Source organism: Sphaeramia orbicularis, chromosome 10 (assembly GCF_902148855.1).
Source record: "Sphaeramia orbicularis chromosome 10, fSphaOr1.1, whole genome shotgun sequence".
Classification (NCBI taxonomy): Eukaryota; Metazoa; Chordata; class Actinopteri; order Kurtiformes; family Apogonidae; genus Sphaeramia; species Sphaeramia orbicularis.
In genome coordinates, this window is record NC_043966.1 from 27,864,817 (window position 1) to 27,878,901 (window position 14,085).

Consider the following 14,085-nt stretch of genomic DNA (forward strand, 5'->3'; position numbering starts at 1 on the left):
ATTTGTAATGACTTTGTTAGTGTGTGTGAAAATGTCTGCTTTCTTTACTGACTCACCACATATGTCAGAGTCACCACATGTCTGTTTGCATGTGTCAGGATGTGACGATGCCTACTATTCTTACTTTTGTCCTGGCTGTTTCAGAACACAGGCGGCTCATTGTCAAGTTCCAATCTGCCCCAGCCTCAGCTCCTTGGATAACCCTGCCATACATCACTAGTTTGAAGTTTTGTGCTTGTGTGTTGTTCTTTTGTGCACATCTCTGTGTGTCACTGTGTGTATAATCAGTGGGAATGTGCTTAATTAAGCAAGATAGGGTGGGGGCATAAAGGGGGCAATAAAAGAACAATCTCCCCATTCTACTGGGTTTCCCTTCTACAGGAAATAGATGACACATGGGGACAGTGAGGACAGCAGGAGTCTCTGTGAGTCACAGGATGACTAACATTAGCTGATAGAGTAACTCTACAGCTGTTTTAAAGCCTGGTAGTGAATGCACATACACACATATGAATAATACTCATATTTCCTTTGTTAGGTCACTTAAAATTCAAAATAGCTCTCAAGTGGAAGCACCCAGAGTGAATCAAACTGGGACAAACCCACACCTCTGACTCATCCACTTGTGTGTGTGTGTGTGTGTGTGTGTGTGTGTGTGTGTGTGTGTGTGTGTCTGAGACATTCTGCTCTGCCATGTTTCCTGCATATGCTTTTCTCAGCGTTGCCAGGTTTGTCTATTGGCTGAATATATTTGTCTTTCTATAGGTCAATCAGACCCTGAACAATGCACACATTTGTAATGAAGATACGGAGAACAGAGGAAAGCATCCAGCGCTGGGGCTGACAGTTGTCATGGCAACCACATAATACAATAAGCCTGGAGTCGGCCATTTTGGGTATTCTGGTCTGTTTGATGTTGGAAGGCTGATGTTACGATATGAGTCATAGTATAAAAATAAAACAGTTTATATTGAATAAGTCCAATGCTACAGAGATACTTGAAATGTGTCTCATAACTGCTATTCTGGTTCAGTTTTTGTCAAATTAAACTGTAACCTTAATCCAGAAAAACTGGGTTATCTAAGAATTGACGTCGCGCTTAGTTAATGGACAACATACATGTCATCTCCATCCATCCAGATTCTCAGTCCTTCTTTCCATCCCCCCACATCTGCAGGGCTGCTTCTTTTGTTTTGGTCAGTGACGTCTCATGGGCTATTTATAGGGACGTATGTTATTGTGTAAGACTTTGCAGAAGGCACAAAGAGCCTGAGCAGGCCGCCATATTCACTGCAGCTGCCTCAGGATCTCTAAAAGAACCGAGTAAAAATGAAGCTCCAATAAGAAGAGCTACAGATGTGACAATGGACATCTGTGAATTTAGGCTGAAATGAAGCTGCTTATGTTGTATGAATCTAGACATTTTAGTTTATCTTCCAAATGCATTGTCATAAGTAGTTTTGTATTTTCTATTTAGACACCTGCAGACATTACACATTATGGAATCAGTTGTTGTCCAGTTTGCAACTAGTGGTTTCTACGTCTGTGTGACTGATTCTGTGTGATTATTCATTCAAAAAACTTTGCGTCTTTTTCCAAGTTAAATATATGAAGAAAATATGTCTTTATTCTTTCTCTTGTTAAGTGAATCTATTCAACTAATTTTACTCCTTTTAAGATTAGATATATACAATAATGATATTAGAATTTATCTTATTTACACAGATTTGGATTTTTTTTATCATTTTAAGTTGACCTAAAAGCAAAGTTGAAATTAATTATTGACTCATACTTTTCATCCAACAGTATTTTAATGATGCTAAACTGGCACATATGATAAAAATGATCTGAGAGTTTCAGTACCTGGAACATCATTTTATACTCTGTGTTTCCCACAGGGAACTGTTATTCAATTAATAGCATTAGTGACATAAATAATGCACAAAGTAGAATTATTCAGAAGCAGGAGCCCATATATTAGTAATAGGTTACACATAGTAGCACCAAACAAACTTGCACAGAAGACATTTATAAATGATTTCAGAATCTTTTTATTTGAAATGTCAGTGTTTAAGAGAAAATAAAACAGCAATATAAATATTAGCATAAAAATAAGAGTAACACAGGGGTAAAGCATGGGAGCTAAGCATTTGATAAGAAAGATAATACAGCAGGATAGAGTAGTATTAATTCAGCAGCGGACGGACTTACACATATATAATATTTATAATCATTTGTTCATATGGACAGAAAGAGAATGAGAGGCATTCTTCACAAATGCACAAGATAAAATCACCGCAAAAGAACATTAAGAGGTTACAGAAGGATAGAAACATTTTCATATTTTTTTGTTTTGTTTCTTTACTGGGTGATAAAAGATAGTAGAGAGAAAATGAACACAAAAATATGCGCAACACATATCACAAGTTAACTAGTCTACGTGTGTCACTTTGTTTACTTATCTAAAGTTATCTTTAATTCATTTATTTACACTGAAGAGTTAGTTGGCTTTCATGGTGCTTAGTTACTACATTGCAACACAAACTGTTGAAGAACATCTCAGATTTTAATTCATTACAGATTTTTTTTTTTTGTGTGTGTGGTTTTCTCATTTTTCTTGAAAAACAAAATGCAACACATTCCAGTAGTAAGCCACGTCTTGTGGAGAGGGACTTTTATTTTGAAAATGTTAGACGTGGTCCCTACTTTACAAACAACTGGCTCATACCATCAACAGGACGTTGTTTATTTACAGTGGGGGAGAGCCTCGCAGACCAGGGTGTGGAGGGGGAGATGTGAGTGGGACACAGGATGAGGTTTTCCATGGATTTGAATGGAGGACAGATATTGAACTTCTGACACCTTCATCTTTCACAAGTGGTATCTTATGCAGGTACAGCTGTGCTTGGCTCTGTTGACCTTTACCTGGGTCAGTGCATTGGACAAAGTTTTGGAGGTGAGTGGGTCAACAGTGGATCCTCTGTACATTCAGTGGTTGGAGCCAAGGTCATTTCCCACTCTTCTGGTGTCAACTCCACCAATGTTCCACTCACTACACCCTCTCCACTCCCTCTATAACCTAGCCTTCAACCTGCCTTTTTTCATGCAGTTGAATTGAGGCAGGGGCCTGACAGACAGATGGACGGCAAAGTAAAGACTTCATATTTTCCTCTATGCTATTGAGTCTCCCAAAGAAAAAACAAAACATGTGTCACATCAAGACATTTCTTCAGCACTTCAGGGTAGTGAGGGGAATACTCCATTGTGGCCCTAGAAGCCTACAAAGTGTCTAGAAACTCCTAAGCACTTAAGTTTACCACATCTATGCGTTTCCCTAAAGAATGAAGTGATTACTACCCCTACATCATCTCATCTTCAGAATACGAACAGTGCATTTTTCATTGTTTGGCTCTCAACGTGGGGTAGTGAGTGAGGGGAGAACACGAGCTGGGTGTGGAGAGGGGAGGGTAGAGGATGCAAGGCAACAGAACAATGTCAGTGCCCATCTGGAGATGTTAAAAAAACAGAAAAGAGGCCAGACCCTGCTGCTGTGCCACCTGCATGGACAGCATGACACAACACCATGCTGCCACACCCTCTGCCAACCTTTCCTCTAGGTGCATGCTCAGGTCATAAAAATATCAAGAGATTAAAATCTTATCCTTTAAACTATGATTACAAAAGTAATTTTTCATTTTGTGTCAAGTAAATGCTACATGTGCATTATATTGACCTGCGATTGGTGGGAGGAGAATAGACTCAGGATGTCCCCCTCTTTGCTTTTGCAATGCATAGTTTGCAACACTAAACTAGTATATGTGGTTTGAACCTTATAGAGCATGCAGAAGAGTTTTTAATACCTGTCAAACAACAGCCTTATATCTGCAGGAGCTGCTTAAAGATCCTGTAAGGCTGACCCTATATAAGAATCTAATGGATGGCAACTAGTGTACTTTACAATAGCAAACTTTCCACATCATGGAAAGAGCAGGATAACTCCAACATGAAAAACATTAACATTTCATCTCTGAATACATCACCGTGTATATAGCCTTGTCATCCCAGCAAGGTTCCGTATACTGAATCTCTTTGTCCAAGTTCACTGGATTTGACCAAAACGAAAAACGAAGATCACAATAACCCCCCATACCCATCCAGAAATATCTACCGACACAGATTATATGAGCACAGCATGACTTAGAAACACCAGCCTTCAGCACATTCTGATTCCGCAAGGCCCTCAAGACAAACTTTCAAAGAACCATCAGCATCCTCCATGTGGTCAAAAGTGATTTCTTGTCAGTATTTAGACAGCATGATTAACAGCAGAGCAGTAAGATACCAAATGGGGGGATATGGGGGGTTGGATTTCTTATCAGATCAGGCCGGGCCAATCTTATCGACACATCTCTATCCTGCTTTACTTCTTCTCCTTCTTGGTGGACTTCTTCTTGGAGGCCGGGGTCTGGGCAGCCTTTGGGGGCTCAGGTTGGCCTGTGGCTTGGGGTGGGGGTAGAGCCTGCTGGGTGGCCTGCTGGGCTGTGGCCTGCTGCTGCTGGGGGTTGGAAGTGAGGGTGGCAGTGCTGCCCGGGATGTAGACGTTCTGGCGATAGTCAGGCACATGCTGCAGGGTGAACTGGGGACTGTAGCGGGTGCTCAGGCCCATGGTTCCGGGTCCCAGAGTGGCCGTAGCCTCACTCACTTCTGGTGGAAAGAGAGACAGAGTGGGGGAGGAGGGGGAAAGAGGGGAGAAGAGAGCAATAAACTTGTTAGACGACAATGCAAATAATAGAATAACAGTTGTACAGTTATGCAAGAGTGGTGACATAAAGATAGACCAGAAAACACAAATTCAACAAATAATTTTTAGGCTGTAAACAGGAGATACATGAATTCAGGCTGGGTACTGAACTGTGATACTTTTAGGGCACGAAGCAAATTGCTAAGATACTATCAAGTGTCAAAAAATATTATTTGAGTATAATGTGAAGTTGAAGCTTCAATCTCATCAGTGTCAGTGCATTCAACGCACTCAAACAGCATCTATAAATGTACGAAACCTGGAACTGAAGCAAAAGTACTGGGGCCTGAAATTGTTTCAACAATCATGACTGAAGTTAGATACTGTGGAAATACAATATGTAACACATATCCCCAAACTGAAGGCAGAAATGGTGCAGAGAAGTAACAATCCTCAGGGTATAGAAACGGGGAAAAAGCAGCTGTCTCTCAGTGATTTCCTTGTGTGTATAGTTTTCTATCATGCAAGCACTGGGGCTCTGTGCGCATGACGTATCTGCTCTGCTCATAATTCTCCTACAGCCCCTGCAATGCAGAGCCAGACACAAGCGCTCCCTCCCCCATCCTGAAGCTCCTTTCAGCTTATAAAAACACAGATGCACGTGAGCACCGTCAGGCTGCATATACTGGCTTCCATAGAGGCAGGGCAGTAATTTAGAATGTTACCCTTGTGTGCTCTCCTACTTCACTGTACATTCATAGTGAAATTAACTAATGCAGAGTGACGACCTTCAGTATTCATCGTGTGTCCTGTTTGTTCCCTCTGTTCTGCACAAACAGTTCATGCTGTTTAACTTTGTGCTGGTATACAGGTTCTACCTAAGCCCGAAGAAAGATGAGGAATCTGTCTCTCTGTTAACCCCAGTGGAAAAATTCTACACCACATCCGGTTCAGTGTTAAAGAGGGAGACGTGTGTGTTGTGGAGAGGGAGCCGTGATGTGTTAATTGTTAAACTAACAGTGGAAACAATGAGTCTCTTTGGCAAATCTTGTCCTGTTCATCCTTCCACTATTTTTCTGTGTGCTTTGCTTTTTGCTGTCATTGCATCTGAAGGCGCTCAGCTTCATTTTTACAAACAGATTCATGTATATTTTCATGACTTCCACAGTAACAGCCCCAAGATGAGTCACTGTGTGTGTCCTATTGTGCTGCTAGGTAGTGACTGCAGAGAAGGGACAGTAGAGTCAGATGTGTGTACATACATGCAGCAGCCTAAAGGCGTCATACTGCATTAGATAATGACTGTACATGTGTCGACCTATGGCCCTCTGCTTGTGACGAAATACTGTGCATGTGATCAGTGTGTATAGTGAAAACATGCGATTCATGTTATTAAATTCAACACATCAATTGTTCTGTTTATCTGAGAAACTGCAGGTAGCTACTGTACTTCCCACACTGAACAACATCTGTGACTTTCTCTGACACACAAATAGAATACCCACTATGTCATGGAAACATCAATGCCGACAGAGAGATTTATCAATGAATGGGTCTGGGTAGTTGCCTCTCAACAAAACAGAAACCTAAATAAATTCACTCCAGCCTACACAGCCTGGCAGAGCTGATAAAAAGAAGAGTCTTTCAAAAGAGAGGATAACCTGATAAACTCACTGGAAGATTACAAAATAAACGACAAGGTATTGGACTCACCGTTCGCTGCAGCCATCAGGGCCTGGAGCTGCTCAGCTTCAGTAGGGGGCTGGGGCCAGGGGCCAGTTCCCATGGCAACCTCAGGTCCTCCGGTTGCCCTGTGACAGAAATGAGGAAAGAACAACTGTAAATAACTGGTGCTTTGTCCTGTCCAGTGTGTGTGTTTTACTGATTTGACAGTTGGTGGTTTATGATGTAAAGGCAAAGCAGCTCACAGAGAAATATACAGCCTGAGGAGATCTTAGCAAAGATAACAAGGAGGATGTATAATATACAAAACAGGGTGTGTCTCAAACAAAGGCAAACTCTAAAACACACTCATGTTAAGGCAGGTAATGTGTCTGCACACAGACACACAGTAGCAAGCGTGTTTCCACATTCACACACAGTAAACATTGTACAGTCTTCACACTCTTTCTAGTATGGCCATGAGCCTTGCCCCATCTAGTACCTGATTAAATATTTAATGATCCCACCTGTAAGAGGAAATAGCTGTCTGCATAGTCACACATGCAGCGCTCAGTGAGCACTAAACATTTCCATCTGGGTGAAATTCAGCTTCAAAGACTTGTTTATTTAAAGTCGGCAATTTGCATTTGGGGGAACAAAGGAGAAAGCTGACCTGCAATCTATTATGTACACCTACTCTTTTCCATTCCCACACTGTGACACACCAACACAATCTCTACTGCTAACATCTAGGTCTCTACACTTTCAAACTGGCTTTGCTCCTGTTCCCCAAGCGCTACTAAACATCTCTGGATTTTAGCTGGAGGTTGTGGTTTGCCAGGAAACTGAAAGATTTTATGTCATTGCAGAACATTTTATCAGAATAAAAAATACTGTGACACCATTATGAAAGTCCTCACATTGTTGCATAGTAAAAACAGTATAGCCTAATAAGGTCTCCCATCTCCCTAAACAATATGTCTGTGTGCAATACATTGTTTATTTGACTGTTCTGGGCAGAGACAAGTCACATGGCTCCATTTAGTGCAGAATCGTGGCCATTTAGTTGTTATGACACCAAGTATTTCTGAGTGTTACTTATTAGAGACCATATGCATTTACATCTTAAAATGATTTACTTTTCTGATGTAACACGATAGGACAACAAGGCTGTAAATGTGTGGATATGAATTGAAATATTCAGTGTTCTCTATTCAAAACTCAAACCTCCTGGACAAATTGGACTGCTCTGGGGAATTAGGAAAAAGTAAAGGACACAACAAGGGAAAAAGTGAAAAGACAAAACCAGCGCTCTGCTTGAGAGCAGGTTGCCAGGTCTTTCTGCCAAAACTCTGAAGTGGTTTTCACTTAAGTGCCAGAGAGAGAGACTGAGAGAGAGAAACATGTACATCCTGTGCCAGGCATCAATGAGAAACAGGCTAGGTTAAAGTGTGGTCACCAAAGACACAGCAGCCATTTTGGGCCTTTTCACATCACTTAAGATAAAGGTAATGCTTCGTTTGTGTTAAATTAGCATCACATTGTACTTATCACATCCTGTGGTGGTGTTAAGCACTTCCTGTGGTCAGGATTATCACTTCCTGTGGGTAAGATTGTAAACTACAGTCCAGGGGGATGACTTTGGTTTTCCAGACAGTTCTATCTCTTTTCCTGTGTAAACTTGCATAATTTATCTCTCTGGGTTTTTCCTGTTGTTTTACAAAGAATCTTGGGCATCTCAAACTTCATTTGGATCTCTAAAGACAGTCACATGGTGTCCATTATAATTTCTGTACATGAATTTCTTGTGCAGTACTTTTTTTTTGCTTTAAAGAGCTGCATTTTAACCCCAGGCAACATACATTTTAAAGGAATCAATCACACAGCTGTCTGGATTATCTTTCTTGCCGTCATCCAGCTGATAAATCACATGAAAAAGCCATATGTGGTGATGTTGAGCTACCACCATCACAGACATACATCAAAGACCACAGTGTATGGTAAGCCAATCCTCTGGGGGAGAGAAAACAAGAGCTCTCAGACTATAATATGACTAAATGTATAGCACACATACAAGGCATAGCAAATCTACAAAACACTGCACGTAAAATCAAGAGTCACAGTTCTTTCTACGCCACAGCAAGCATTGTGGCCTATGCACATCGATCAACAAACCCCATCAAACTTTCAGGGAGACTAACAAAAGCTATGGGTTAGATACATCTACACACAGCACAGCACTCAACTGCAGTGCACTACCTAAAAGATTTTAGTCACTGTCTGTCCTTAATAGTTGATTCGTGAACAGGTCCTTCTAATACTCGGCAAAACTGAACACTAATCAGCTATTACGGACAGAAAGTGGCCATATAGAGTCGAATTCTATATTAATACCTTGTCCCACTCTTCGGCGTCCATCGTATGTGTGTACCGTATGGCATGTGGGGACTAAAAACACAACAGGTTATACAGTCCGCAAGAACCATTGTGTATTTGACTGCTGGCTAGGGGTAGTGTAAGAAATAGAAAAAAATGCAGAAAAACTGTGGTCTAACTCTCAGTGGAACATGTTCAGTCTGTCATATCTGTTTAAAATTCTAGAAAATGGAAAAGTTATTTGTTTTAGTTTTTACACAACTTATATAAATTATAGCTTCATGGCCTCAGTGTTATTCAGAAATGGCAATGGCATGTGTTTGTGTGTCTAATATTTTCCTGACTTGGCTCAACTGAGCTTTTTGCCCCAGCTGGTACATCTCAGGGAGAAACCCTGACTCATACGAAGTGTTGTGCAACCACTGCTGTGAAAACTGTTACTGCACGCAATACATTTTGGTTCACACAATCTAGAAACATAGAAATTATCAACCACCAACACTCGCTGAAAGAGCTGAAAATGCAGAATTAATCTATCATCATTGTGAAATCGCTGATCCCTGTTAAACTTGTACATTTTAGAAGGCCATACTCTTTGATGGCTGATAGGAAAGAGAGAGCATGAAGGATGAATACACCGTCCCATCCCCCCACTCGTTCTGGTCACCGTCCCTCATCAGTAGCACTGAGTGATGGTGCACAAGCTCAGAGAGTGCAGAGAGGAGAGGAACAGGAGGAGAGGGGGAGGGGGAGTGGAAGCTGCGGCAGCCATTTTATAAAGCAGCCTTCAGACAAGCAGAGATGCTCATTCTGGGTCAAAAACCAGAAGTGTAATGCACTGAACTTTCATGCATTGAAATACAACCATAAATTACATCACTACCATGTAATTCATCGTCAGATTCCCATGGTTGTATTATGACTATAATGTCCATTGTACTTAGCAAATTCCAGTACTCACCACCACCTCTTTTTAAGTTCCTCATCCTTCAGTACTCCCTCTATTGCAACAATAAATCTGTTTTGTGCTTGACATTATTTGTTTGTGTGTTGTAGTTTACTTACCCACTGGGTCCGGGTCTCTGTCCCTGTGTGAAGCGCCAGTCATTGTTGGGGGGCTTTTGCTGTGAAGAGACCAGAAAAGATTACATTAATGTGTGTTTTACTATAACTGCGGTGCTCCTGAAGTGTACCTTTCAGTTCATGTGATGTGGCCATGAATAATGTATGCTTGTGTGTAGCCTGTTGTGCCTCATAGACAAGCTCTCCAGTTTTTCGGTGATGGTAAACAGAGAATTACAGATCACAACAAATATCTGTATGCACAGGCCTCCACGTTGTTCCAAAAGCTGAGGGGCATGAAATACTGCAGAGGCTAAACTCAGAGATGACGCATAACATGACACATACACAAACCTGGATCTGCTTATAAAAGAGTATTTAAAACTAAAAGCAAAAGGATCATCAAAAAGATAATTACACAATGATGTAACATGGGTATTTAGAAGTAGAGAAAAATAATATGCTTATTCAACATGCTAACAGGGACTGGCATAGGAAGACAAATAAAGGATCGGTCTAAAATAAAGCCTACAATGCAGCAAAACTATTATATCTATAATATGTTGGGGATTTAAAAGGCATATATTGATCACCTTCCTGCATTGCTAACCGAACTCCTGCAGATCTCTTTTAAAATCCTCTTAATAGGGCACAGAGAGAGTTCTTAACACACCAAACTGTTTCATATATTGATACCGAAGCTTTACAGAGATAACAGGAAAGCTCAGTCGTCATAACAGTCTCTTGTCTATCTCATCTCTGCATGTCCCTCCTCCTCTCTATTAATGCCTTTGAGCCCATTGCACTGTTGTCCATCTCCACCTCACTGACCATGTCACCATGTCTTTCCCATCTCTCTAGCTCTTTGCCTCTCTCTCAGGCTCTCTTGTTGTGCAGTGATGCGGTGAATAGAGCCTTGGCATGGCTCCAGATTCTGCCGCCTAATCGACACAAGAGTTCCCTGGAGAGAGAGGCCAGCAGGATGATGTGCTGCATTATTAAAAGAGCTGTTTTACCCTAGGGAATGATGGAATGAAACAAGAGAGGAGGACAGAAAACAGAGGGAGAAAAGCCCTACAAACATACCTCTACAAATTGAACAGTGTGGCAAAACAAACTGGAGACAATGATTGATTGAACATTATGTAAAATGTAATAGTGTGAGGAATTGGGGATATTTAATTTTGCAGTAAGTAAAAGTAATTAAAAGTGAAAACAACCAGCTCAGGGAATGAAAGAAATGCCTATCTAGAATTTGTGAAGGTCTGATCATAGGGTGATTAAATGAGTGAAAGACTTGGTTGCACAACCATGTAATAGAAATGTTAAACAATCCTACAGTAGTGTTGAGTGGTGATCATTTAGGAGAATCAGCCTAGTCCTTCTCAATTTAACAATTAGAAAGTCCATTAAAAAAGATGTAGATCGAAGCTTACTGGATGTTAAAATACCCTGATCTGCTCTAAGACTATCCTAGAAATATGAGTCTGTGTTGGCGTGGATGTGTCTAAGGTTTGGTAGTGAGAGAATGAGGGTGTCCATACACAGAGAGGCCCAGCATTCCAGCTGTGTGACACACAACACACTCACACGTACTTGGTATTTCCAAGGTCAGATCCCACTATAGGCGTGTGGAATAAATGGTAACAGACTATGTGAAATACTGGACCCGACTTTTACTTAAGTTTGAATATAAATAGAGTGATATACTGTACTGTGATCACACGTCCCTGTGGACAGTTTGGATGTTTTTACATTACAAACAGATCGATGACATTAATAATTCAAATCACTTCTACACAGTAGCAAGTCAAGCTTAGAGGCTGAAACAAAATTCAGACTTTACCAAGTTCTAAACTGACGACTGAAAATAATTTTAATGAGCAGTTTAATGGCACCAAGAGATCAACACCTAATTGAACTTAGCTCCATATTTAGCCGTGTTTGTTTATCTCTGAAGTGAGACATTTGAGATGAAAGTATTCAAAATGTCTAGGACTTTTTGTGGATTACGGTCCTAAATTCTCATCCAAAAGACATGTTAATAACAGCCTGAAATTTTTAAAGAGTCACCAGTCAACTCCTTTTTTGTGTTTAAGTTGAACAAGAGATTTACACTGTAACCTGACGGAGCAGTTCAGCTACTACTGTCTTTAGCAAGAAGATGGATATTCAGTGTGTGAGAGCTGCCACATCTGGATTTCATCCAGGATGTGTGTAAGCATGTGTATGTGAGCATAACATCTTTTTACAGGTTAACCTTCATCATGCATGAAAGTGATGTACAGCCTGTGAAAAGTGAAAACAAGTGAAAAACTATATTTTCCACTGGATAGGAGAGAAAAAACTGAGCACATGGAAACAAGTCTAATTCTTTTTCAGATACAACATACACAGATTATACTGGAGTTAAAAAACATGTTTCTGTGCTGCACCTGGTGATCTGAGAAGAGGAAGTTCTCTCTGTTTTGTTGGTCTGATAACCTTCAGCGTACATGTAAAACCACACAATATAACCTTCAACACGTACTGACCAACACACTCACTCCCATGCTGTTTCCTGTCTGTCATACACTGTGTTAAAAGACAGTGTCCTCATCAGGGTCCACGGGATGCAAACACTAACATTCTAGATGGATTTAACTGTGTATACATGACTCAAATGAGATAGAAGTACAACTTGTGGTGCTTCACATTAATTCCTGTCCCTTAAGACCACCACTAAAATCCAGTGTCACTGAATGACGTGAGCCTATTTGTCAAAAATTCAACTTTATGATCGCCAGAGAAATTTTCCAAACATTTGGCCTTTCCCACTACAAATGCCAACTCTTAAACTCCCACATTCAAGAGTAATGGCTAGAGCACAACTATGTTTATGTAAATATATTCAAATCTTGAACGGATACGTCTGATGCTACAGAGACATGACAGTCTGCCTTGTCCACTAAGCCAAAACATTTGTCATAATAACACAAATATTACTCTTTCAGTACAAATTTATATACTATAAGCCAGCGGGAAGCATGATTTTTTTTATTTTATTATTAATAAATATTTTTAAAGAGTCGCAGAACAGCACATTTTAAGTGAAGACAGAATACAAAGTGGGGCAGTGGGAAGTGACAGGAAATCAGGCACTGAAGCCTGAGGGTTCCTGCTAAAATGACACACTACTGGAGGCGCCTGATGCTTTGTACACACACGCTCAGACACACATAAACACCCACTGAGCTGCCTGTCAATGTTTCACACGTGTGTGTGTAAAGCCATCTTCTCTTTTCCTTTATCTACTCCTCTATCTCCCCTCCTCTGTTGTTCTCATAGCACACGTGTCACTAGAGCAGAGAGACAGATGGTACCCTGCTGACCTGGGGGACAACCTAATTCAGCCCACACTGAATGTCTAGAACAAAGGAAACATCTTGTGTGAAGCAGAAATAAAGTTATTCTGGAATTACTGTGGAAGAGAAAAGTCAAAACACGATATGGGGATTGAGGATGTGAACACTTTTTTACTTTATACTTTTTCCTTCCATTGAAATCCCCTTAAATTAGTCATTCAGGGAAAACTACTGTCAGACATTTTTATCACCCAACACATTTCCGCTACATCAAACCACTAAACAGGTTGTCTGTGTCTTTTGCGCGTGATTATTATCTGGTTATCCTAAACAAATACAAAGGAGTGCCACTTCAGGCCAATGATTTAATATTAGGAATTCGATACAGCTGTGGAGCACAAACACACACACACACACACACACACACACACACACACACACACAGAGGACAGCCTTGATCATGTGATGTTCAGTGCTGGAACCAATCACCAAAAGTTCAGAGGACAACAGGAAGTCAGGGGTCAGGCCACTGACCCACTGAATTCCTGTTTTTTAGCTACTGCTTCATTCTTTCCCCCCACCCCTCCATCCATGTTCTTTCCTTTGGCCTTTTTCCTTTCCTTCACCCCCATCTCTCCCTCTGTCATCCTGTTCCCCTCTGTCTCCTACTCATTCAACTGAGCCAACACCGCAGGACCTATTTTCATCTGTTTGTCTCCTCCTCTCCATCTGTTAAGAACTCTTGTGTTTCCCCCCTTTTCCCCTTCCTCTAATCATTTCCTTCAATATCTCCAGCTCCACTTTATCTGCTTCATTTTCTCTGTCTTCCTTAATCATATAACAATTCTTTGGAAGCTCAGTTACTGAAAGTCAGAGATGGTAACCTCATTTCCAAGCCAT

The 14,085-nt window shown here is 40.8% G+C and overlaps 1 protein-coding gene across 50 annotated transcripts in view; it reads right to left on the reverse strand.

Moving 5' to 3' along the window:
* Positions 1-2,473: 2,473 nt before the first annotated feature.
* LOC115426731 (protocadherin gamma-C5-like) overlaps positions 2,474-14,085 on the reverse strand; it is a 332,740-nt gene continuing 321,128 nt past the window's right edge. For 28 of the 50 annotated variants that reach the window (XM_030144931.1, XM_030144908.1, XM_030144932.1 and 25 more), the window contains 4 exons: positions 9,845-9,903; positions 8,798-8,851; positions 6,455-6,552; positions 2,474-4,704 (listed from right to left, as the gene is read on the reverse strand). In XM_030144931.1, coding sequence (XP_030000791.1) covers positions 4,421-4,704; positions 6,455-6,552; positions 8,798-8,851; positions 9,845-9,903 — 495 coding nt within the window. In that variant the 3' untranslated portion in view covers positions 2,474-4,420. The remainder of the gene's footprint in view (positions 4,705-6,454; positions 6,553-8,797; positions 8,852-9,844; positions 9,904-14,085) is intronic. The other 22 variants (XM_030144950.1, XM_030144951.1, XM_030144947.1 and 19 more) reach the window with 4 other exon arrangements.